Genomic DNA, 27500 nt, shown 5'->3' with positions numbered 1-27500 from the left:
TGTGTGTGTGTGAAGAGTGTGTGAGGAGTGTGTGTGAGAAGTGTGTGAGACTCAGCACATCTTCAGGTGTTTGGTTCCTCTCACCCACAGCAGTGTACCAACAATCACACCACTATATAAATGGTGTAGTTTTTATCCGTTTACAGTTACATGTAATTCTTCTACCAAACAGGTCAATTAATGTTTCCTTCATTTCTTTCTAAAAAAACACATCATTTCCTTTTCTGTTCCCAAACAAGCTGTCAATCACCCACAGGCCCCGCCCCCATGAAGAACTGTTTAAAATCATACTTTCTACAATATTACTGTGAAGAGCTCGACTCTTCAGCCTGAGAGAAACGAGTCAGAAATGTAAACTGCCTTCATTTATATGCATGTAAATTGTATGAATAAACATGGGACAGGAAGCTGTGACCATATAAGGAAAGAGAGGGGGTACGCCAGGACAGCTGCTTCACTCTCAACCTATTAGAATGCAGCGTTTTTTGAATTACTAAATGAGAATTTAGACTTTGAACAAAGAGCTAAAATGAGACGTTCTGGAGAGCTTTGAGGAGAAACCAGCAGAGTTTACTTTAGTTTAGGACTTTGACCTTTCTCTTGCCCTTGAAATGTCCTTGTGGTTTGTTTAATGTCACACAGTCAGTGTTTCTGCAATTTATAAAAAAAACAGTCTGTTGATTTTATATTTTTAACTGAAACACTCAGAGTTTAAATGTGTCCAGATCTTTCCAGAAGCTATATGCTGATATTCTGACCTTCACCACACTGAGGATCCACACACTGACCATCACACTGACCTTCACCACAATGAGGATCCTCACACTGACCTTCACCACACTGAGGATCCACACACTGACCTTCACCACACTGAGGATCCACACACTGAGGATCCTCACTGACCTTCACCACACTGAGGATCCACACTGAGGATCCACACTGACCTTCACCACACTGAGGATCCACACACTGAGGATCCTCACACTGACCTTCACCACACTGAGGATCTTCACAATGAGGATCCACACACTGACCTTCACCACACTGAGGATCCACACTGACCTTCACCACACTGAGGATCACACACTGACCATCACACTGACCTTCACCACACTGAGAATCCTCACACTGACCTTCACCACACTGAGAATCCACACACTGACCTTCACCACACTGAGGATCCTCACTGACCTTCACCACACTGAGGATCCACACTGAGGATCCTCACACTGACCTTCACCACTGAGGATCCACACACTGACCATCACTGACCTTCACCACACTGAGAATCCTCACACTGACCTTCACCACACTGAGGATCACACTGACCTTCACCACACTGAGGATCCACACACTGACCATCACACTGACCTTCACCACACTGAGAATCCTCACACTGACCTTCACCACACTGAGGATCACACACTGAGGATCCTCACACTGACCTTCACCACACTGAGGATCCACACACTGACCATCACACTGACCTTCACCACTGAGGATCCACACTGACCTTCACCACACTGAGGATCACACACTGACCTTCACCACACTGAGGATCCACACTGAGGATCCTCACACTGACCTTCACCACACTGAGGATCTTCACAATGAGGATCCACACACTGACCTTCACCACACTGAGGATCCACACACTGACCTTCACCACTGAGGATCCACACACTGACCATCACTGACCTTCACCACACTGAGAATCCTCACACTGACCTTCACCACACTGAGGATCCACACACTGAGGATCCTCACACTGACCTTCACCACACTGAGGATCCACACACTGACCATCACACTGACCTTCACCACACTGAGGATCCACACACTGACCTTACCCACACTGAGGATCCACACACTGACCATCACACTGACCTTCACCACACTGAGGATCCACACACTGACCATCACACTGACCGTCACCACACTGAGGAGCCACACACTGACCATCACACTGACCTTCACCACACTGAGGATCCACACACTGACCATCACACTGACCTTCACCACACTGAGGATCCACACTGACCATCACACTGACCTTCACCACACTGAGGATCCACACACTGACCATCACACTGACCTTCACCACACTGAGGATCCACACACTGACCTTCACCACACTGAGGATCCACACACTGAGGATCCTCACACTGACCTTCACCACACTGAGGATCTTCACAATGAGGATCCACACACTGACCTTCACCACACTGAGGATCCACACACTGACCTTCACCACACTGAGGATCCACACACTGACCATCACACTGACCTTCACCACACTGAGAATCCTCACACTGACCTTCACCACACTGAGAATCCACACACTGACCTTCACCACACTGAGGATCCTCACACTGACCTTCACCACACTGAGGATCCACACACTGAGGATCCTCACACTGACCTTCACCACACTGAGGATCCACACACTGACCATCACACTGACCTTCACCACACTGAGGATCCACACACTGACCTTCACCACACTGAGGATCCACACACTGACCATCACACTGACCTTCACCACACTGAGGATCCACACACTGACCATCACACTGACCTTCACCACACTGAGGATCCACACACTGACCATCACACTGACCTTCACCACACTGAGGATCCACACACTGACCTTCACCACACTGAGGATCCACACTGACCATCACACTGACCTTTACCACACTGAGGATCCACTCACTGACCATCACACTGACCTTCGCCACACTGAGGATCCACACACTGACCATCATCACACTGTTGCTCCCTTTTCACGTTACCTGCCACCATCCACAATACCAACTAATCAGAAGCTCTGCTTTAACTCTCTCTCTCTCTCTCTCTCTCTCTCTCTCTCTCTCTCTCTCTGTCTTTTTCTTCTCTCTTCTTCTCTGATTGATATTAAACTGAAGCTGAAATCACCTCGTTAACTACTAAATTAATGAACTTGTAAACTCATTATCATCTCCTCCAGGTGCTCTTCATCTACCCCCCCCCCTCCTCTCCATGTCTTATAGTCCTGTGATGAGTTTTTGTTATTAAATGTAGTTAGCGTGTAGTTAGCGTGTATGTGCAGCTTTCTCACTGCCACTCAGCTGCAGCTCAGCGGTGTAATGTGCACACGCCTCCTGTAATGCACATCTGTGATTTTTTTCTATTAAATACATTTTTATATATAATAAAGGTTCTATTTTACGGAGCGCGACTTTCCTGCTAATTCTTTTCCAGGTTTTTACTGCACATAAACTACCGCAGTACATCTAAACTACAAACATAAACTACCGCAGCACATCTAAACTACAAACATAAACTGCAGCAGTTCATCTAAACGACAAACATAAACTACCGCAGTACATCTAAACTACAGACATAAACTACCGCAGCACATCTAAACTATAATCATAAACTATCGCAGCACATCTAAACCACAAACATAAACTACCGCAGTACATATAAACTACAAACATAAACTACCGCAGCACATCTAAACTTCAAACATAAACTACGCAGCACATCTAAACTACAAACATAAACTACGCAGCACATCTAAACTACAAACATAAACTACCGCAGCACATCTAAACCACAAACATGAACTACCGCAGTACATCTAAACCACAAACATAAACTACCGCAGCACATCTAAACTACAAACATAAACTACCGCAGTACATCTAAACCACAAACATTAACTACCGCACTACATCTAAACCACAAACATAAACTACACTACATCTAAACTACAAACATCAACTACCGCACCACATTTAAACTACAAACATAAACTACCGCACTATATCTAAACTACAAACATAAACTACCGCAGCACATCTAAACTACAAACATAAACTACCGCAGTACATCTAAACTACAAACATAAACTACCGCAGTACATCTAAACTACAAACATCAACTACCGCACCACATTTAAACTACAAACATAAACTACCGCACTATATCTAAACTACAAACATAAACTACCGCACTACATCCAAACTTCAAACATAAACTACCGCACTACATCCAAACCACAAACATAAACTACCGCACTACATCTAAACTACAAACATAAACTACCGCACTACATCTAAACTACAAACATAAACTACCGCACTACATCCAAACTACAAACATAAACTACCGCAGTACATCTAAACTACAAACATAAACTACCGCAGTACATCTAAACTACAAACATTAACTACCGCACTACATCTAAACTACAAACATAAACTACCGCACTACATCTAAACTACAAACATAAACTACCACACTACATCTAAACTACAAACATAAACTACCGCAGTACATCTAAACTACAAACATAAACTACCGCAGTACATCTAAACCACAAACATAAACTACCGCACTACATCTAAACTACAAACATAAACTACTGCAGTACATCTTTATCCTGCACAGAGAGATGATGTGAATACAACACTGATTTGTGCACAGATCCAAAACAGAAAAAAAACACAAAATAACACGATTCATAATAATAATAATCATAACATTTTAATCATTATTAAATAATAATACAAATAATAGTAAATATTGTTGTTATTATTATTAATAGTATTATTATTATTATTATTATTATTATTGTTCATGTCTCTGAACCAAAACATAGTAACATTTCCTTCTTATTCTTTTATTCCTAACATTTTTTGAAAACATTTTGACCTGAACTCTAAGAATGTAAACTGCAGAATGTAGTGAATTTGTTCACACTGCAGTGCAAAAACCTTTAAAGTTCGATTATTATTATATTATTTATATTTGTTTAAAAAATATTTTACACTAAAGTATTTAATATACTTATTGATTATTATTTAGTATGTATTATTTATTTGTATTATTATTATTATTATTATTATTATTATTATTATTATTATTATTAGATATAAGACGTGGTTAACTTTATACACTAACTGAACGAGCCCTGGGCGCTGATTGGTCGGGTATGTGTCAATCTCAGTGACGTCATGTTGTTGCTAGGGCGAGAGAGAAAGCCCATTAGTTGTGAAGCTTGGTAAGCCCCGCCTCCTCGCGGTTCTTCGGCGGTCCCACAGTCGGGCGCGTGCAGCAGCGCAGCGGAATTACCGGAAACGACATGTGGTGCGCTCGTGCGTAGATCGGCGCGGTGTTCTTCTCTCGCGCTCAATGAAAAACGGTAGATTTTTACGCGGTTTCGTTTTTTTTTTTTTTTTTTTAAAGGCGGGTCTTTGGGCGGTGATTAGAAAAATCGTAATAACCAATCAGAGTGAGAATTTCTTTACCAACCTGGAAGCTGATTGGTTCTTAGTGATGTGAGCGTGTTTAGTCGTTGTTAAAAAAAAACGACTGTGTGTGTGTGTGTGTGTGTGTGTGTGTGTGTGTGTGTGTTTATTTATTTAAAATAATAATAAATATATATATATATATATATATATATATATATATATATATATATATATATAAAATAAAATATAATAAAATTAATTAAACCGTTTGGGAATAAAGACATATTGTATGTTGTGTTAATGACTTTATGATTCATGTAACACGTGTGATTTTTGGTGGAAAGTGAAAATATTAGTTTTGTTTCTCAAGTATATTGTAAAAAAAAAAAGGTTTATGATTGACATGTCTGTCGACCAATAAGGATTCAGGAAGGTTTGATTGACAGCTGTGTGGCCGCGCTGTGGGGGGAAGGGGGCTGACGACGCCGCCATCTTGAAAAGTTCGGTGCTGAGCGCTCTGTGTGGCTTTGGCGCCTGTCACAGTCTCTTCTTATCGTCAGCAGTTAATTTTTTCACCGCTATCTGTATGTTTCTACTTTTATACATATATATTTTCCTTGGTGAGACTTTTATCCGAAGAGTTCCTCCTTGAGCTTCATGTCGGGATCTTAAATTGGTAATGTAACTTGTTTTTTTTGTCTCGTGCAGTTCTCGTTTTTTTTTTTTTTTTTTTGGCGAAGCTTTAGCTTAGCATAGTTTGCTAGGCTAACCGATTTTGCTAGCTCAGAAAAGCCTAGCATTAGTGCTTCCTTAGCAGCTCTGGTCAGGATTAGGGGCGGTACCAGAAGTGTTCCAAATCTGTTTCAGCCCGCAGCCTAGTGCACTTGATACTCTGTTCAGTACTGTCCTCTGTAGTGCGCATGTGTCAGGAGGGTGGAGTGATTTGGGATTGGGTTCAGCTCGCTAAGTTTCAGTGTAGCCGGTGTATATTATGAAACATTTTTAGACATAATTATTATTAAAAAAAAGGTTTACGGAAAAACAAAACAACTTTATCGTTGCTAACATACAGGAAAAATATCCGAGCTGAAATTACATTAAAATTACACTTCTCTTATTTACGTGTATTTTTTTAATAAAAAAAAAAAAAAAAAAACATACACTAGCTTAGCTTAGAGACGCTAATGCTAACCGGGCCGGTCTGTCATTAACTTTGACGTGACTAGCATTAGCATGAGCAGCTAATATACCGGGGCCTCTCCTTTTTAAAATCATTCACAACACATAAAGTGTCGAATACACAACCCGTGTTTTTATTTATTTTTAGTGCGATTTGAATGTAAATATCCGCTGCTGTTAGCTGTTACAGGTTCGTGGTGTTAGCGAGCATGCTAGCTGTGGCTGTGCTGAGGCTGTGACGGGAGGAGGAATTTACTCAAAATAAAACCTTTAACTAGAATTAAGCGTTTTAATGTATTTATTGACTCTACTGGTGAATAATTATGTTAGTAAATGTATATTGTGTGTTTGTCGAATTAATTACAAAATATAACAGGAAAATAAACTAAATATTCTGCAATATTACCGTATACTGGAAAACACACACACACACACACACACACACACACACACACAGAACCACTGATTTTCCAATGGACAACTCTGACACACTTTACACACGTTGTGTTATAAGTGGTTAATGAGTTTACATTGGACCTGTGTATATTTGGAATACCTGGAATCCTAGCTCAGGTGAGGTGTGACGTCACGTCCCTTATAGCAGCAGTAAACACTAGTTTCCTCACCTGTCTCTCCTCATTCTGTCTCTTAGAGACATGGCAGCATTTACACTGGGGACATGTTAGCTGCGATAGCGTAGCTTTTGAAATGATAATGTATATGAGGGTTAATGCATGACGTGAAGTGTGTGTGGGGGTCACTGTATAAACACGGCTGTTCTGGAGCGGGGCCTAGGAACGCTTCACCCTCTCTTAGTGACATTTGATGGACACACTTCTGAACAGAAAGTAGAGACATCAGTGGTAGACTTGACTGATTTGTTCTTTAAGAAGACGTTGGAGACCCAACTCAAATATTTATTGCAAACTGATATACAAGGTAATTAAGTAAATCTTCCTCGGAATCCTCTGAAGTGTGTCTTTTGTGTTCAGGGAGCTTTGAATCGATCCAGACCTTTATTCTGACTCACTTTATTGTTCACACTTAAACCACAGCATTCAGCTTAGTGTGTGTGTGTGTGTGTGTGTGTGTGTGTGTGTGTGTGAGGGTTGAACAGTTACACAAACGTTATTGTGGTTCCATGTAAAAAGTACTGAAAGACAGTTCTGGAAACGTTGATGTTAAACGTAAAGTGTGCATATAAAAGACGTGCACACACACATAAGATATTTATCCTGTCAAGTTGATAAGAATTTGATTACAATATGGGATCCTGGCCACTCCTTCATGTATAAAGAGTACTGTTCCTCACACACTCTGGACTTTTTAATGATACAATTTTATTTAAAGGTGATGTTGGAGTAATGATCAGGGTGTATATCTAACCATGGTTGTGTGTTTGTTGTGTTACAGGTGTGTGTTGAGTGTCTGTGGTTCTTCAGCATTTGTCTCTCTTTCATACCTGCAGTGCCTGGAATGGGCCAGAAGTCACAAAGAGCTTCAGCGTTATTTTCTTTTTAATCAGAATATTTTTTACCCTCTGAGCTTAGTCACGCTCAGGTAGGACTACTGTACACCTCACTACTACACCTCACTACTACACTGTACACCTCACTACTACACCTCACTGTACCACTACACTGTACACCTCACTACTACACTGTACACCTCACTACTACACTGTACACCTCACTACTACACTACACCTCACTACACTGTACACCTCACCACTACACTGTGCACCTCACTACTACACCATACCTCACTACACTGCACCACACCACTGTACACCTCACTACTACACCTCACTACACTACACCACTGTACACTACACCATTGCACATGTCACTACACCACTATCCACTGCAATACTGAACACAACACTGCATCACTGTACACCTCACTTCACCACTGTACATTACACTTTTGTACTCCTCACTGCACTACACCACTGTACATTACACCATTGTACACCTCACTACACCACTGTACACAGCACTACTGTACACACTACTGTACACGACACTGCATCTCTGTACACCTCACGACACCACTGTACATTACACCACTGTGCACCTCACAACACCACTGTACACTACACCACTGTACACCTCAGTAACTGTAGTCCTGAGTCAGTGTAGCAGACTGACATTAACTACAGTCCAAATTCATCCTCAAAGTTCTTACTCCGGAATTCCATGGAACCACCCAAGGCGTTGATAAGAAACCATCCCCAGCTGCACAGAGCTGCACCCAGACAGTAAAGCGTTACAGTAGTCTAATCTAGAAGGTCTTTGACTGCTGTACACACTGAAACAGAAACACCTACGGAATCTGAAAGTTGACTTCTAGCTGCATGTGGTCCTAGTAAAAGTACTTCCGTCTTGTGTGAGTTGAGCAGAAGAAAGTTATCAGGCATCCACTGTCTAATGTCCTTTACACACTCCTCAACATTGTTAAGCTGATCTCTTTCATCTGGCTTAGCTGAAATATACAGCTGTGTGTCATCAGCATGGCAATGGAAGCGAATACCATGTTTATGTATAATTTCACCCAAAGGCAGCAGATATAAAGAGAAAAGCAGTGGGCCTAAGACAGATCCTTGCGGAACACAAAACTTTACCTTCAGAGAGTGTGGAGAACTCAGCATTTACATCAACATTGCACTGTAACCACTGTACATTACACCACTCTACACCTCACTACACCACTGTACATTACACCTCACTACACTACACCACTGTAAACGTCACTACACCACTGTACACTATACCACTGTACACCTCACTACACTACACTGTACACTACACCACTGTAAACGTCACTACACTACTGTACACTACACCACTGTACACCTCACTACACTACACTGTACACTACACCACTGTACATTACACCTCACTACACTACACCACTGTACACCTCACTACACCACTGTAAATGTCACTACACCACTGTACACTACACCACTGTACACCTCACTAAACCATTGTACACTACACCACTGTACATTACACCTCACTACACTACACCACTGTAAACGTCACTGTACACCTCACTACACCATTGTACACTACGCCACTGTACGCCTCACTGCACCATTGTACACTACACCACTGTACATTACACCACTGTAAACATCACTACACCACTTTACACCTCACTACACTACTGTACACTACACTACTATACAACACACTACACTACTATACACTACTGTACACTTCTGTATTGTACTCTATAATATACTCTGCTATAAACTACACTACTGTACTTTACACTACTATACACTGGTACACTTTACACTACTATACATTATTTTACTGTTCAATTCATTTTTATTTGTATAGCACTTTTAACAATGAACATTGTCTCAAAGCAGCTTTACACAGATAATGTGGTGATTAAAAGTCACTACCGCACCACTACCACTACTGTTGCACTACTGTACTGTAGTTTACACTATGCTACTAAACTACTCTAATCTACATAATGCTGTATTTTCTGTGCTCGTTTACTTGACTGTCGCACCCTCTCTAATGTAATGAGTGTAGGGTAGTGTATTCACTCTACTCTACATTGCGCTACACTTCTTTACTCCATCACATAATCACCATAAATGAATTATTATACAGCACTCAGCATAACTTACACATCCTGAACACTCCTACAGCTCATACTGATGCTAATAATTTATTCTTTTAGAGCAGATTTGTTCTGTTAAATCTTATACAATCTCAACTAATTTATTTAACATGTAAAAAAAAATAACACACACGGTGCTGTGTTCACAGAAGCGCCATGTTTTGGAAGTTTGACCTACACACCACCTCTCACATCGACACACTCCTGGATAAAGAGGATGTGACCTTGCGGGAGGTGATGGATGAGGAGGATGTTCTGCAGGAGTGTAAAGCTCAGAACCACAAGCTGGTGGACTTCCTGGTCCGACCTCAGTGCATGGAGGACCTGGTGGTCTTCATCACGCAGGAGCCCAACGACGACGTGGAGGAGAAAATCAAATACAAGTGAGATCTCTCCACATCCCACACACCTGCACAGCTACACCTGTACACACTACACTGATTAACAAATTATCTTCACATTGGAAAGGTTGAATCTGATTGGTCAGAAGCTGTGTTTTGTTATTGTATGAACCGTGTAACCCAGACAGGTTTATATTTATGTGCTTAATTCTAATGTTATTGTTTCTATAGCAACAGCTCATTCACAGGCCATGTATTCTTCAATGTTCATGAGATTGAACACTAATAATAAAACATGTAGACATCGATGTGGTGACATTTTTATTAGGGGAAAAATAGAGAGAATCTGTGGCTCTTATGTCAGTGATTAGGCTTATTGGCACTCCCACACAGGAAACAAGCTCAGCTTTATTTATCGCTGTATATTTCTCTATTCTACAGCCTGTAATGAGTGAGGACTGAGAAGTCGGGGTCCAGCACTTTCTCTCTTCACCCCTGTCTATATTTACACACAGGAAGTGGCCGTAATTTCTGAGGCTTTACTGATGCTAATCTGGTGTCTGTGGCTCGCTTCTGTGTTTCAGTCTTACTGTGAGGTGCGAGTCTGTAACAAAAAATGACGGGCCGGAATGACCACCAGGATTATTGTGGCGATTTTAATATTAAATGTATTTTCGTGCCCCTGATGCTAGATTAGTTTTTGTTCTCCGCACGTAGTCCCGCATGTAAAAACAAACAGCACCTGGCATCAGTGATGCGTCCCTAGAGGCCGCTTTGTATTATGGCAAACACGATACGGATATGAATTTTTACAATCAACTATCGGTGCCTCGACCTTTAATAACTAAGGGGCATTTTTAGTTTGAAAGCTGACCTTTAATATCAAATACAGACATGAAATTACATTTTAACAATGGCATTGTTGGACCCCTGTTTTATTGAGTTTTGAGGGTGTCACAATAACGTACATGTCTCTCTCCTCTCTGTACAGTACAGTTTTCTCCTTGTGTTGTATAAAAGGGTAAAATGATGCTGGAATGTCACCAGTAATTCGGTCTGTGCGACTCCTCAGGTACCCGAACATATCCTGTGAGCTCCTCACATCAGATGTGGGTCAGATTAACGACCGTTTAGGCGAGGACGAGAGTTTACTCATGAAGCTGTACGGGTTCCTGCAGAATGAGCCGCCACTCAACCCTCTTCTAGCCAGCTTCTTCAGTAAAGTGCTGAGCATCCTCATCGGGAGGAAACCGGAGCAGGTGAGAGCAACCATCACCAGTTTCTGAACTGGAGCAGTAATGTGTAACTGGTAGAGATCATTATTAACTGGACTGGTGAGATGATGTGAATCATCAGAACTGCTGTAGATTTAAGTACGAATGTTTTAATCGATCATGAATGGAAGGAGTCTCCAGTAACAGTCACAAGGTTAAACTGTAACTTTAAATTCAGCACAGAGGCGTTTCAACTTCTTTATGGTTTCTCAACATGATGGATTGTTGGTTTTTTTTTTTTGGCTTATTGACTTGGTGATATAACGTGAGGGAGAACAGAAACTACTTTGAATGTAACTGTGGCAGATAAACACCTGATGCGGCGTTCTTTATTGAACAGAAGAGGTAATGTCAGCATCAAATGCAATTTTGTGTGTGTGTAGATTGTGGAGTTCTTGAGGAAGAGAGAAGACTTTGTGGATCTGATGATTAAGCACATAGGAACCTCAGCTATCATGGACCTGCTGCTCAGGATGCTCACCTGCATTGAACCTCAGCAGCTCAGACAAGATGTTTTAAACGTGAGGACTTTCAGGTCTATGCTAATCCAACCCCACCCCCAACCCCGCCCCCTTCCCTTTAAGTTTCTGCAGCCTGCACCACTGCACCACACCCCATTAACGTCTAGACCAGGGGTCACCAACCTTTTTGAAACCGAGAGCTACTTCTTGGGTACTGATTAATGTGAAGGGCTACCAGTTTGATCTACACTTCTGAAATAACACATTTGCTCAATTTACCTTTAATTATGTTATTATTAATAATTAATGATCTTCATCTGTGTGAAGACACTGATCATGTTAATGATTTCTCACAATAATTATCAACAATGATTTAACAAAGTAGGAAACAGATAAATATCAATATGCAAAATGTTATTTATATAAACTTATCTATCTTTATATAACTTTATACCAGTGTAAGAGTGATTACAAAAAGAATAGCAACAAAAACAATAGATGCAGTTATGGTGAGCTATTTTTAGAAAAGGCCCACAGGCGACTCGTGGTCCTTGCGGGTGACCTGGTGACCACGGGCATTATGTTAGTGAACCCTGGTCTAGACTCATTCTCAGTTATGTCTCAATCAATATAATGTGTGTACCGTATTTTAACATAACATAACATTAGACCAATGAAATTTCCGAACGGAAACGAAAAAAACGCACCTCACCTGTGTTCTGAGCTGCACGGCATCAGGAGAAAAAACTTTTTTTTTTAAACGCAAGACGATGCCAAGAGATAAACTCCAGAGAGAAATAGTTGTGAAAGGAAGGAGGAAGACAGTGAACAATGACTTTCTTGGTCGGCTACTGTTTAGATACAAGCCGTTGTAACGTGTTGAGTCTGGGTGAAGGGAGAGCTCACTAACTCCAGTTACAACAGAAATCATAAACACAGACAGGTTTCCAAAACTCATGCTTTTTTATTTTTCTTGGCAACAGCGTTATGGGTAGGTCAAAGAAACTTAGAAATGAGCATCAGAGAATAATAAGGACATATTCCTCAGTCTTGCACACATGCAGTAATACTGAAAAAATGCGGCGGCAGGCTATTCCCAAAATACCGCTCTGCTCTTAAAGGACCCACAACATATTTCACCCGTTACACGGTGTAACAGACACTGTCTTTCATTAAAGCCTGTGTAAAGTTCATTAGTGTTTAATGAACGGCTTATAGACAGGTGCGGCTTATTTATGTTAAAAATCTAAATATTTGTGAAATTTAGTGGGCTTATATATGGGTGCACTTTATAGTCCGGGAATTACGGTATATAAAAAGTAAGAATTTGGGGGATTCTTGCACAATGATAAATTGACCATGCAGGAAAAATGTAATTTAAATAAGCCTGGTGCACAGTTATGTTCAGTGTGTGTGTGTGTGTGTGTGTGTGTGTGTGTGTGTGTGTGTGTGTGTGTGTAACCTCAGTGGCTGAATGAGGAGAAGGTGATCCAGCGGCTGGTGGACATGGTACAGCCCTCTCAGGATGAGGATGTGAGTCAGTCTTTATTTACAGGTTTTACCCCCTGACAGCTCGTTGGTTCATTTTGTTTGTTTGTATTAAAGGTTGGTTAAAAAAAAAAAGAAAAAGTGTGAAAGTGTTATAAAGGTTTATATAAATAAATAAATACTTGATTGAGATTCAATGTGATGATCTTGTAACATCCCTGATATTTCAGACAAGTGTATCAGCTGATTTCATCACAATAATGATCAGACAACCGCTTTATTTAATCACTAATGAAAGAGAATCATGTAGTTATTCATTTATATGATCAAATCAGTGAAATGCAGTCAGTATTAATATCAGCACATGCGTTTGGTTTGATATTTAAAATATCTGGTCCTAATTTATTTTTTTATTAATATTTTATCGTTATTTTCTCTCAGAGGCACTCGAACGCGTCTCAATCACTGTGTGAGATCATTCGCCTGAGCAGAGATCAGATGTTCCAGGTGCAGGGCTCCTCAGAACCTGACCCTCTGCTTGCCACACTGGAGAAGTGCGTCTCTCTCTCCATCTCTTTCTCTCTCTCACACACACACACACACACACACACACACCATCATCATCATCATCATGTCTGTTTCTTTCCCAGACAAGAGACTGTAGAGCAGCTGCTGTCCAATATCTTCGACAAAGACAAGAACGAGTCTGCGATCGTCAGCGTGATCCAGATCCTCCTCACGCTCTTTGAGACACGGAGACCAGCGTAAGTGACCTCGACTCACTGGTTACTGATTTTATAATCTCGCTCTAAGTTGTCACCCTGCAGGACTGCTTCTCTTCCGGTTCTTCCTCGTGTCGTCTCTGAATTATTTATCTACGTCCAGGTTTCTGTAAAGCTGATGTGTATCCATACCTGTTTGTGTAGGTTTGAGGGTCACTTGGATCTCTGTCCTCCGGGTATGAACCACCCGTCGTTCTCAGTCAATCAGAGCATCCTGGAGGCAGTTCGACCCAGACTAAAAGATTTCCATCAGCTCTTATTAGAGCCTCCTAAGGTCTGAGTCACCACATTCTCACCAAACTAAAATCAGATCAGAAAGTAAAGCTGCAGTAAACACACACACTCACTGATCTGGTACGATATCGAACGTGATGAAGAACAGAGTCTGGAAAGTTACAGTTAAAAATAATGCTGAACTTTTTGTTTTTGGTTTGTTTGTTTGGTGATCAGAAAACGGTGTTGAAGACAACATGGGGTGTTTTGGACCCACCAGTGGGAAACACACGCCTCAATGTGGTGCGACTGGTGGCCAGTCTTCTACAGACCAACACACACATCATCAACCAGGAACTCATTAACCTCAACATGCTGGGAATCATTCTTGTGAGTCTCTCTTGGGTACACACACACAGACAGCAAGGGCATACACCATAAAGGTATCATCAAAACAGTTTTCCTGGGTTCATTACACCCTGGTCAGTGTGAATAGTGGATTGTGATTGGCTGGAAGGAGTTCAGGTGTGAAGAGTGGATTGTGATTGGCTGGAAGGAGTTCAGGTGTGAAGAGTGGATTGTGATTGGCTGGAAGGAGTTCAGGTGTGAAGAGTGGATTGTGATTGGCTGGAAGGAGTTCAGGTGTGAAGAGTGGATTGTGATTGGCTGGAAGGAGTTCAGGTGTGAAGAGGATTGTGATTGGCTGGAAGGAGTTCAGGTGTGAAGAGTGGATTGTGATTGGCTGGAAGGAGTTCAGGTGTGAAGAGTGCAGGTCCACGCAGGTAGTTTGCGTTTGTCAGTTGGATCTAAATGACCCCACTGAGCTCCATGGAGGAGTTTTGCGTGTGGTGGAACTTCTATAGTAAATACAGGGATTTTTACAAGATGAATTTGGAGACAAACCAGAGAAGAAAACGTTCACATGAGAACTGGAAAAATGAATGGAAAAACTGCACCCAGAGTAAACTCCAACAGTTTTTTATAGTTATTTTACACACACACACACACACAATGTTTGATCCATTCAGTCAGTTTCACTCTGCAAACATCAATAACAGCTTTTATCTTGGGCTTTTCTGCACATCCACATGCTGTAATTACATGTTGTTCTATATATAATAAATTGTAATAATTGGGGAAATTGCTGTGGTGTCTGAGAAATAAAACTCTCGGACCTGCTTCATGTTTAAGTGTTTTGTCTTTGTTTTGTTTTACAGGATATGTATTTTAAATACATTTGGAATAACTTCTTGCACATACAAGTAGAAATCTGTATAGCGATGATATTAGCCATGCCTCCGACCCAGAGCGACTCTGAGATCAACAGAGATGACGATCAGGAGCCGGTCCGGGAAAACATCCTCATCACACACGTGAGTGTCGGTCCTCGTTCAACACACACACACACACACACACACACACACACACACACACACATATATGTATGTGCAAGATGTGATTTATTTTGCATACTGTATTTTTATCGTATTTGTTTGATCGCAGATGTTTCAGAAGTGTCGGTTGGTACAGAGAATCCTGGAGGCGTGGAGCTCTAATGAGAAAGAACAGTGAGTCTCAATCACTTCCAGGGTTTCCACAGAGTCTTAGATTTGCTGTTGTAGGTCTGAAATAATTTGAAAGCAGCCTTTAAATGCTCCTGCAGCACTGTTTCTGTTTCCGTGGTGGTGTAGTTCTTTCTTTCTTTCACTAGTTCAAATATAATTTGCTGTATTACACTGCATCTGTAAAGTTTCCACAGCTTTATTCATAAATAGATTAAATTCATTATTTTTCTTACGATTCTATAATCAATAGCCCATAATAACATCATCAAATGTGTTTAAATCAAATCTTAGCAAATGTGTTAAAAATAAAACAATACATTGATTGGACATGATCTGGAAAGGGACACACCTGTCTATAGAAGGTCCCACAGTTACAGTGCATGGCAGAGCACAAACCAATCATGAAGTAGAAGAAATTGTCTGTAGACCTCAGTCAGGATTGTATCGAGACACAGATCTGACAAAGGAGACAAACATTTCTGCAGCATTGAAGGTCCCAATAAGCACAGTGGCCTCCATCATCCGTAAATGGAAGTAGTTCTGAACCACCGGGACTCTTCCTAGAGCGGCACCGCCTGGACAAACTGAGCACCGGTGGAGAAGGGCCTTAGTCAGGGATGTGACCAAGAACCTGATGTTCACTCTGAAAGAGCTACAGCGTTTCTCTGTGGAGAAGGGAGAACCTTTCAGAAGACAACTCTGTGCCCAGATTTGAACCTGATTGAACATCTCTTGAGAGATCTGAAAATGGCTGTGCACCAATGCTCCACATCCAATCTGATGGAGCTTCAGAGGTTCTGCTGAGAGGAATAGGAGAAACTGCCCAAAAATAGGTTCATCAAACTCAAAGAATTGAGTCTGTAATTGGTGCCAAAGTGCTTCAACAAAATACTGAGCAAAAGCTGTGATATTTATGTACATAATTATTTATGTACATTTTTTTTGTATAAATGTGCAAATATTTCAAACGTTCAAATTGTAATTAGAATTTTAAGGAAAATAATGAATTGTACAAAATTTCCAACAAAATTTGGAGACGTGAAGTGCTGTGAATACTTTCCAGATGCACTGTATGACTTCACATGAGACAAACATGCAGCAGCCAATCAGCTTTCTGTTATTGGAGCAAATCTCTTCAAGTGTGTGTGTCTGTCTGTCTGTCTGTCTCTCTCTCTCTCTCTCTCTCTCTCTCTCTCTCTCTCTCTCAGGGCTGAAGGAGGGCGTAGGAGAGGTTATATGGGGCATCTTACCAGAATCTCTAACTCAATAGTGCACAACAGTGATAAGGGTCCGAACGGTGTTCAGATTCAGCAGCTCATTTCAGGTACATCTCACTCTTTGTATACACACTGTGTGTGTGTGTGTGTGTGTGTGTGTGTACACTCACTACAGATGAACAATACCATTTGTATAAAATAAATAGATAAATATTGTCTGCATTCTGCCCAGTCATTTATACATTTATATCCCTCATCATAACAGCTCTGCTTCCATGGCAACGGTTTAAGCAAAGTCCACATTTACATTTCCTTCTGATCTCAAAAGCTGGACAAAAGGCTCAGCGTGGGTTTGTGCAGAGAGACGATTTATAGGTTCACAGTGTGGAAACGCTTTTAATTAAAAGCAACAGGGTCGAGATAATGCTCCCCTGTGTAACCATAACAACAGTCTTATGGTTGTGTGTGTGTGTGTGTGTGTGTGTGTGTGTGTGTGTGTGTGTGTGTGTGTGTGTGTGTGTGTGGAAAAAATAAGTTGGGCTGTGTGTTAAATATGTAGAGGTGTAGACACAGGTCCTGGGGTTTAGGGATCAACACACAATCTTATCAGATTACTCACATGTTTAACTTTAAAGTGTGCTGCTTAACATCTAATGTACTCTCTGTGTGTGTGTGTGTGTGTGTGTGTGTGTGTGTGTGTGTTGCAGAGCTCCAGGAAGATGAGCGGGAAAGATGGGAGGCCTTCTCCTCAGGGCAGTTAGCAGACACGAACAAGAAAAACACTGTAGATTTAGTAAGTGCTGCGTGTCTGATCATTCGGGGGGGGGGGTAGTATTATGGGGGTTTGTGGGTATATGGGTGAGCATCAGTAACGTGTGTGTTCCGCAGGTTAACACACATCACATTCACTCCCCCAGCGACGACGAGGGCGATTTTAAAGACGGCGGCTTTCACCACGACTCGTCTCTGCAGCAGGTAACAGCATGAGCTTCACCAACCTGATCCACACCACCATCTGACTTATTACGTCTTTCATTCACACAGGATCAGAGTCACTTCCTCGCTTGTTAGAACCCTACAAGAGTCACGCTTCCCAAAAAAGAACTCTAAGACGGTCAGAACCCCCTTCAGGGAACCATCCTTACAGAACCCAGAAGTGAAATATGAAACACCCGAGAATTGATTTATTACAGTTATGATGGCATTTATTCTTTAACTCAATTCAGCACTGACTGTAAAGTGTGTCCACTAGGGGGCAGTGTCATGCGTTAGTCACACGCATGCTCTGCAGCATTATCAAGATTTCTGTAAACCCAATCCACAATTTCTGAAACACACACACACACACACACACACACACTAATCTTGTTTGAACAGGAACCTTGTGTCCTTAAACGTTTCCGGTTCATTCGTGCACACACTGGGTTTAGTGTTTGTAATTAAACAATTAACACCGTCTTCTTTGACTCAATGTGACACTAATATGAAATGACGTTACTAAAGCAGTGTTTATTAAGGCTAATGTGTGTGTGTGTGAGGGTGTGTATGTTCTTTAATGAACTGTGTAAAGGTGATTTATTGTCGACTATATCATTATCGCTGGTCCTGGGCTTTGCCAGGCCTTTTCTGATTATCAGATGCAACAAATGACGTCCAATTTTATTGAGCAGTTCGGCTTCAATGATGAAGAGTTTGCGGATCAGGACGATGTGGTGGAGTGAGTACTCATCCTGCATGAACATTTCCTCTCACACGGGGTCCTGACGGGGGTGGGGGGTCTCCAGGAGGGTAAACGGGGCTGCGCTGGGCTAATCAGGGGTACAACCTGGAATTCAAATCAAAAATAAATCTGAAGGATTCCAACCCTTTACTCAGGTGAGCAATCAGACGAGATCAGACGTGTCTGCTGATAATCAGATCAAATGTTATTTGTCACATACATGTTTATACAGAGTGCGTGTCTTGAAATGCTTTTTACAAAGTGTAAATACAATAGAAATATAAAAATAAAATTAATAAAAATATAAGTATAAAAGAATAAAATATAACTGAAGTCAGTGTTCCCACTGGGCATGGAATTTCTGGAATATCATGGAATTTTAAGAAGTCTGTCCCAGACATTGAAAGTCAGGGAATTAAATGTATATGTTTTGTCCAAGTCGTGGAATATCAGGGATTTTACGTGTTAGTTTACATTTATCACGTGTCATTTTTCTGTACTGTATTTTTGTTTGTTTTCGCATTGTTCCACGTGTTTTTCAGTGCAAACTTATTCCCTTCCTGCTGGTCAACTGGTCATCAGGCTGTATCTGTTAACTAAAAGCAAACATCCCAGAAAAATGTCAATTTCAGCAGCTTTGGCTGTAAGATGAACACTACAGAGACTGGGTGTTAAAAATACTAGACGGCTCGATAGGAGTTTCACAAACCGTACATTTAAATCAGATATTGGGGAGAGAGCATCAGCTTCAGCCCAAGTGCTCAGAACAGCAGTCAGCTAATGAAGTTGCTCACACCTCCAGCAGTGACAGTAGTGTGAGACACAGTGGGGCACATCTCCACTTTACAGCAGCAAAGACCCAGGAGGCTGAAATCTTGTGGTGCCTGAAGATTTGTGAAAATCAGTCGTTATTTGCAGTTTTAATCAGTGTTGTATTGGTGTTGTAGACTAATTGAAAAGATTGACCAGGCCTTTGGAAATGATGTATTTGAAGTAGGTCTGTGTCTGGTTTTCCTCTGCTCAGTGCTCAGCACAAGAGCAGGCTGTTTTCCTGTTCATTATAGAATTCAGCTTTTTAACAAGTGAAAGTCAGGGAATTTGGTTTAGAGTGGGAACCCTGTAAAGTATAAAATAAAAGGATTATACACACACACTATGCTGCCAAAAGTATTCAGTCCCCCATCCAGATCACTGAATTCAGGTGTTCTAATCACTTCCATGGTTACAGGTGTATAAAATCATCACCTGGGCATGCAGGTGCTTCTACAATCATTAGTGAAAGGATGTGTCTTTCAGGAGCTCAGTGAGTTCCAGAGTGGTACCGTGACAGGACGTCACCTGTGCAATAAGTCCAGTCGTGAAATTTCCTCACTACTAAATATTCCACAGTAAAGCGTTAGTGGTGTTGGAACAAAGTGGAAGCGATTGAGAACGACAGAAACTCAGACACGTAAAACCACAGAGCAGGTCAGCAGATGCAGAGACACGTAGTGCACAGAGAACACCAACTTTTAATAGCTATAGACCTCCAAACTTCATGTGGCCTTCAGATCCGCTGAAGAACAGTGCGTAGAGCTTCATGGACTGGGTTTCCATGGTCGAGCAGCTGCACCCGAGCTTTACATCACCAAGTGCAATGCGAAGCATCGGATGCAGTGGTGTAGAGCACGAGGTCACTGGACTCCAGAGCAGTGGAGACGTGTTCTCTGGAGTGAAGAATCACTTCACTGTCTGGTAAACTGATAGACGAGTCAGGGTTCAGTGGGTAGCAGGAGAACGCTACCTGTCTGGCTGCATTGTGTAAAGTTTGGTGGAGGGGATTATGATGTGGGGACGTTATTCAGAAGTTGGGCTCGAACACTCAGTTCCAGTGAAAGAATCTTAATGCTTCAGCATAACGAGACATTTTGGACCATTTCATGCACTCATGCTTCATGCTTCTGAGAACAGTTTGGGGACGACCTGTTCCTGTTCCAACACGACTGCACACCAGTGCACAAAGCAACATCTATAAACACATAGAGAAGTGAGTCTGGTGTGGAAGAACTCGGCTGGCCTGCAGAGAGTCCTGAACCTCAACCCAATAGAACACCTTTGGGATGAATTAGAGCTCAGACTGTGATCCAGACCTTCTCGTTCAACATCACTGTCTGACCTCACAAACGTGCTTCTGGAGGAACAGTTAAACATTCCCATGAACACATTCCTAAAGCTTGTGGAAAGCCTTCCCAGAAGAGCTGAAGCTGTTCAACAGGGTCAACATCATGACTCAGGTGTTACTGAAGTTCAAGGCAGAGGAGCGAATACTTTTGGTAATATAGTGTATTTATACAGGAATAAGACAGAAAGGATGTTGGTATGAATGTTAATGCACATAGACATGGTGTTATATTTAGTGTACACACACACACAGACACACACACACCAACGTTTGAGTATTAATTTATTTAATTTTGTAAAATACATAAATGGAATTAAGTAAAAAAGAATTGTTTAATTTAAAATCTTTTAAAATACTTTCTAAACATTTCCTATACAAAAAAAATAAATAAAACATATAATCTAGTTTAAAGACTAAATATTTTTATACTTTTATTTACTGCAAAAATACAGAAATGAATAATTTAACATTATGAACCGGTCATCAGTTTGGCATGGTTTACCTTTTTAATATCTACACCATGCCAAACTGGAGGCACTACACTTCATTATTGCTAAACCATTAACTCAGACTCGGACTGTGATCCGATCTCGTCTGATCAGCTGCATCTGACCTACAGAGGAAATTTACATTTTATTCACATTCTACTTTGGGTTGAATTCCTGTGTAGATAAACAAGACCTGTTTTTATTTCATCAGTCATTACAATTGTGTGTGTGTGTGTGTGTGTGTGTGTGTGTGTGTGTGTGTGTGTATGTGTGGTGTTTATTAATTTATAGTTACTTTTAATCTCATGTTGAGGTTGGGGTGCACTGACACTGGAGACTCCTTCCATACATGTCACTGAAACATCTTAAAATGATCAAGTTGTTTATAATCAGTGGACTGCACTGTACACGTCCCTGTGAACAAGCCGTTACTATGGAAACGCTAACATGATATAAACCTGCGCTACTGTCTGAGCTGCTCTTATAGAGAATGAATCACCACCTTCTGGACTTTATGTGCAGTTTACCAGATGTGTTGTAGATAGAAGATCTCTGCATGTGCATGTTTGCCTAGTTTCCATAGCAACCGATGCACATATGCTAGTCTGTAACGAGTCCATGTTTGATCACTGATGGAATAAAAGCAGCGGCTAGTGATGTGCATTGTGGGTATTTTTCCACAGACCTCCATGTTAGATTGATTTCACACGTATTGTGTGTTTGTCTTTAAATATTTTAAATTGATATCTACCCAATTTATCAAATAAAAAAATGTATTGGCCACGCCCCCTTTTTTCTCTTTCTTAGACTCACATTTACACTCCGTGATAGTCAGGATGTCTGATGAATGTCTGATCATCTCACATACCTCCTGAACCCTCAGCCATATGCACGTGTCAGCAAACTACTCCCATCTGAATACAATAAATTATTTCACAAAAATATTATTTTATGGAGGTTTGGGATCAGATATGGAAGTCTGTGGATCATTTAATGAGCCGTCTTACTGAACTGCTTTGCTGTGTGTGTGTGTGTGTGTGTGTGTGTGTGTGTGTGTGTGTGTGTGTGTGTGTGTGTGTAACCTACTTAACTGAACTAAACTCTGTTCTCTTTAACCTTTCAGTATTCCCTTTGATAGAATATCAGACATCAATTTTTCCTTGAATACAAACGAGAGTGTAAGTATGTGACGTGTTTTATTTCATTACACACACACACACACACACACACACACACACACACACACCGTGTCTTCCATCCACCTGCACCTGAACTCATTTGTTGTACTAACAGTCTAATATTTATACAGCATTTTGGCCTCTAATGTGTGTGTGTGTGTGTGTGTGTGTGTGTGTGTGTGTGTGTGTGTGTGTGTGTGTGTGTATCACCACTAAAATTAAACACAGTGCTTTACCTTTTGCCCTGATAGATTTGCGATGTACTTGATGAGTGTCAGATATTTTAGAGTAAATGGGAAAAATTGTTAAATTAGAAAGAGATCAATTAAGTTCATAAGGTTCTGCAGTTCGATGCTGAAAACTGAAGTCGTCTGACATTTAATTTTTTACAATAATATTTGAAATATTTTACAAAAATGTTTGTTTTATTGTATTATTTTCCTCCTGAGTGTGTAGTATGTTAATATTAGTGTGTGTTTGTGTGTTCTCCAGGCGAACATGGCTCTGTTCGAGGCATGCTGTAAGGAGAAGATCCAGCAGTTTGAGGACACTGGTTCAGACGAGGAGGACATCTGGGACGAGAAGGATGTGACGTTTGCTCCTGAAGCTCAGAGACGCTCCAGGTATTTGTTTGTTTATTTTTTAGCTCCACCTGTATACCTGGGTGAGAAGGGGGGCTCTTCAGCATGGGTACCTGATTTCTTCCTTGTGCATCTCGGAGTTTTTCCACAGTCGTCACGGGCTTCTTCATCAGGGACAAACTTTTATGTGTGTGTGTGTGTGTGTGTGTGTGTGTGTGTGTGTGTCAGGAGCTCAGGCAGTACAGACAGTGAGGAGAGTACAGACTCCGAGGAGGAGGATGTGAAGAGAGACCAGTTTGAGGCATCAAACCAAGCAAGTGATGATCGCATGGAGGTGGACAGTGGAGAAGGTGACAAGAAGTGACATCAGTTTCTCTCTAACACCTGCTGATCAGCTTTAATGGACCTCACTAAAACGTAACTTGTTTCAGGTCCCGCCTGGATGGCCAACTTTGATGACGTCCCCATGGAAACGGGAGGCTCATTGGCCCCACCCACTTCTTCTCCCTCCACATGGAGCACGCCCACCAACACTGTCGCCACAGAAACAGGCTGGGCCAACTTTTCCAGCTTCACACCCGTGAGGTGAGCGAGCTTCACTGCGTGGTTGGGGGGAGGACCATTATCAGATCAGTAGTCATCATGAACAGATTTTATTTCTACAGCCCCAAAGACCCCCTGAGGAGCAACTCCCCGGTTGCCATGGAGACGAGTGCGGAGCCAGCAGACCCTCTGGGCGTTAACACGCCAGCAGGTGAGTGTGTGCACGCAAGCACCCAGACACACACACACACACACACACACACACACACACACACACACACACACACACACACAGCTCTGCTGTAAACAATATATTGTGCCAAAATCTAGAGCAAGGGATTGTGGGAGTGTGGCTTTACTTTTGTCTCTCCTCCATCTTCTTCCTTCCAGGAACATCTCAGTGGGAAGTGTCTCCAGCTGTTCAGTCCAGAGGGTGTGATCTGGAAGACGAGGCAGCGGTGGACCGAATCACTGAGACAGTCACAAACGGCTCCATGAAGGAAACACTCAGCCTTACTGTAGACGCCAAAACCGAAACTGCTGTGTTCAAGAGGTGTGTACACACACACACACACACACACACACACACACACACACACACACACACACACCATACAGACGCACACGCATCAAACACACACACACAGTCCACTCACGCATACACCCACCTACTCTACTATACACATACACAAATTTCTTGTTCACTGTTTATATCTGTCCTTTTCTCTCTGTCTGACTGCTTCTCTCTGTGTCTGCTCATCATTTCTTTATATACACACTCTCTCTCTCTCTCTCTCTCTCTCTCTCTCTCTCTCTCTCTCTCCTCCCCATCATCCTCTGTGTATTTTTGTTAGTTGGTCAGATTGTGTATCTTTTCTTTTGATGGTCACTTTCTCTCATTTATCCTTTTGTTTGTTCCAGTTTTCTGTTCTGGCTCTGCTCGTATCCTGTCTGTCGTTCTTCTTATTTTAAAACACATCTACCATCTGTTTTGTCTCTCACTGTTTCTTTCAATTCAATGAGCTTCTCTCTGTCTCTCTCTCTATTACTGTGTGTGGGCCACAGGTGTGTGTGTGTGTGTGTGTGTGTGTGTGTGTGTGTGTTGCATGCATGAGAAAGGCAGGTGTGAGTGTGTAAGTGTAGTGTGTTTGTGTGAGAGCTGTGTGTGTGTGTGTGTGTGTGTGTGTAGAGTGTTGACCATGCGCTTCCTCTCTCTCTCTGCGTGCGTGGGGGATCAGAGTGTTGAAATCCTATCGGTATGTACAGGAGGAGCAGTGTCTGTGTTTACATGTGCGCTGTTCAGTCCTCACACACACACACACACACACACACACACACACACACGCGCACTCACCTGTGTTTCTCCATCTGCATGTGTCTCATCAGGTCTCAGTATCAAATAACGCTGTCACTTAACATGCTCCATTCAGCAGTTGTGTTTGACCCATGAGTCCAGTCCTAATAATTACACTATAATAATAATAATATTAATAATAATAATATTAATTATAATAAATTATTTTACAATATTAATCTCTGCGTTTAATTCAGTGCTGCTGATGACAGTAAATGTCCTTGTCTAACAAAAATTGGTTGTTACGAATCTAGTCTCGAAACTTTTTGGTAAATAAATAAATAAATAGTGTGAAACACCAACAGACGGCACAGTCACGGGGGGCGCCGACCTTCATAATTCAGTGCGCAAAAAGACATGGTCTTGTGTACGTTGCGAGCTGTGCAACTGGTGCTATTCTGGCCACGTGCGCATCCTGTCACCAAGCTCCTCCTCATCCGCGAGTTTCTCACCGGAAACACGATCTCATTTCCACACCCACCCTAATCACCAGATTTGGCTCCTGCATACTTCACCCTCTTCCTGAAGATGAAGTTCCAGCGAATAGCAGAAGCTGATCGACCCGCTTCGAAAAGACTTCCTTGTAAACAGAGCGAGTCTCCAAACTTTTTGACGCCACCTCATATCTACTTTATTACAGTAATGACATTTTAAATCCATAATGATCGGATGTGCTCTTGCTGAGAGAATCTCATGCATAATTCTTCACTTCTTTACATTTCTGTGCAGATGTCGATCCTGCATTTTAATCACTTTCAATTCATGAATTTTTTAATGAAAACAGTCAGAACTAATTAAAAGATCAGTTTCCTGTGCTGCACAACAAAACCTCAAAGAGTAAAGCGCTGATTTCCAGCCGGTCTCAGTCTTCAACAATAAATTATTTCCTTCTTAAATATCCTGTTTATGAGGAATGTAATCAGATGGTCAGGTTTATACCATACATGTTCTACAGTCAGATGCTTTACTCAGATCAGGAGCTCCGGTAGAAGCCGAGCAGCAGCTCAGCCACGGCCTCGAGTCACAGAAATACCACAGCTTTTATTAGGTCACAGTCATTACAGTGTTCATCATATAAATACTAGGCATGTGCTTATCATCGGTTATTGTCAGAATCAATCTTCATCTCTTTCTCTCTCTCACACACACACACACACACACACACACACACACTGCAGACCTGCCGACCTTTTCACGTTTCGAGTCTTGAGTTTTGCATTTCGATAAACACAGCAGATGAGCTGAGCAGTGTATGAATCTGGAACTAGAGACCCCTTAATGTTAGAAGCTCCACCTCCTCTCTCCTCACAACTCATTAGTAACCTCTCTTGACTCGATTTTCTCATTCAGAACGTGCTGACGGGACTCCCTCACGCTGGGAGTGAGGTGAGGACTAGGGGTAAGAAGTGTAGATACCAGAAGAAACGGCACCTCATGTGATTTGAGGTTAGATGTGTTCAGCTGACGACCCTGTACTGTACTGTGAGGGATGGGTGGGGGCGTGGCTGTGTGAATGTTGGGAAGGGTGTGGCTGTGTTAAGGATGGGTGGGGCGTGGCTGAGATAGATGGGGGTGTGGCTGTGTGAGGGAAGGATGTGGGCGTGGTTATGTGAATGATGGGTGGGCGTGGCTGTGTTAAGGATGGGTGGGGCATGGCTGAGATAGATAGGGGTGTGGCTGTGTGGGATGGGTGGGGTGTGTCTGAGAGGTGGATGGGGTTGTGGCTGAGAGATGGATAGGGGTGTGGCTGTGAGGGATGGGTGGGGTGTGGTTATGAGGGATTGGCGTGGCATGGCTGAGAGATGGATGTGGGCGTGGCTGTGTGAGGGATGGGCGGGTGTGTCTGAGAGGTGGGTGGAGCATTTCTGAGTGGGGGTGGAGCATTTTAGAAAGTGGAGGTGTGCGTGTCTGTGAGTAGGGGGAAGTGTGGAACTCATTTCAGTAAATTGAATGAGTATAATAAATGTTTATAGAAGTCAGTCTGAATCAGTGTCGTTCCTCTGAGAACCCTGAGGTTCTTTTCATTGTGGAACATGATAATGATGTAAGATCTAATTCTCCAACACATTG

General features: G+C 41.9%; 2 protein-coding genes and 1 long non-coding RNA gene across 10 annotated transcripts in view; 1 reads left to right on the top strand and 2 right to left on the bottom strand.

Moving 5' to 3' along the window:
- Positions 1-1400: 1400 nt before the first annotated feature.
- Positions 1401-3234, bottom strand: LOC124386107 (keratin-associated protein 4-4-like). Of its 2 annotated transcripts, XM_046849758.1 has the most exons (5): positions 2733-3234; positions 2348-2536; positions 2054-2287; positions 1571-1660; positions 1401-1460 (listed from the first exon to the last, which is right to left on the bottom strand). In XM_046849758.1, the coding sequence occupies exons 1-5, from the start codon at positions 2766-2768 to the stop codon at positions 1419-1421; spliced, it is 591 nt and encodes a 196-aa protein (XP_046705714.1). In that variant the 5' UTR covers positions 2769-3234; the 3' UTR covers positions 1401-1418. The 2 variants fall into 2 exon arrangements, with proteins under 2 accessions (XP_046705714.1, XP_046705713.1); XM_046849757.1 differs by lacking the exon at positions 1401-1460 and having other exon boundaries at positions 1545-1660; positions 2348-2494; positions 2609-3234.
- A 1835-nt stretch (positions 3235-5069) lies between these two features.
- The window catches only part of ppp6r3 (protein phosphatase 6, regulatory subunit 3), a 23784-nt gene continuing 1353 nt past the window's right edge, over positions 5070-27500 (top strand). Inside the window, exons 1-23 of one of the 7 annotated variants that reach the window (XM_046849731.1) lie at positions 5070-5191; positions 7833-7979; positions 10214-10447; positions 11478-11664; positions 12063-12200; positions 13608-13673; positions 14070-14182; positions 14279-14392; positions 14555-14684; positions 14861-15013; positions 15841-15996; positions 16127-16191; positions 17397-17512; positions 18113-18198; positions 18294-18380; positions 19025-19122; positions 22898-22952; positions 23445-23575; positions 23762-23883; positions 23965-24118; positions 24199-24287; positions 24467-24629; positions 25315-25332. In XM_046849731.1, coding sequence (XP_046705687.1) covers positions 10221-10447; positions 11478-11664; positions 12063-12200; positions 13608-13673; positions 14070-14182; positions 14279-14392; positions 14555-14684; positions 14861-15013; positions 15841-15996; positions 16127-16191; positions 17397-17512; positions 18113-18198; positions 18294-18380; positions 19025-19122; positions 22898-22952; positions 23445-23575; positions 23762-23883; positions 23965-24118; positions 24199-24287; positions 24467-24629; positions 25315-25332 — 2468 coding nt within the window. In that variant the 5' untranslated portion in view covers positions 5070-5191; positions 7833-7979; positions 10214-10220. Of the gene's footprint in view, positions 5192-5716; positions 5917-7832; positions 7980-10213; positions 10448-11477; positions 11665-12062; positions 12201-13607; positions 13674-14069; positions 14183-14278; positions 14393-14554; positions 14685-14860; positions 15014-15840; positions 15997-16126; positions 16192-17396; positions 17513-18112; positions 18199-18293; positions 18381-19024; positions 19123-22897; positions 22953-23444; positions 23576-23761; positions 23884-23964; positions 24119-24198; positions 24288-24466; positions 24630-25314; positions 25333-27500 lie in introns of those variants that run through there. The other 6 variants (XM_046849734.1, XM_046849732.1, XM_046849730.1 and 3 more) reach the window with 6 other exon arrangements.
- Positions 19036-22890, bottom strand: LOC124386113. The gene is made up of 2 exons (XR_006925848.1): positions 19840-22890; positions 19036-19230 (listed from the first exon to the last, which is right to left on the bottom strand). It is a non-coding gene; the product is annotated as an uncharacterized LOC124386113 (long non-coding RNA).

This window comes from Silurus meridionalis, chromosome 5, assembly GCF_014805685.1.
Source record: "Silurus meridionalis isolate SWU-2019-XX chromosome 5, ASM1480568v1, whole genome shotgun sequence".
Taxonomy (NCBI): Eukaryota; Metazoa; Chordata; class Actinopteri; order Siluriformes; family Siluridae; genus Silurus; species Silurus meridionalis.
This window is presented reverse-complemented; position numbering and strand designations above follow the sequence as displayed.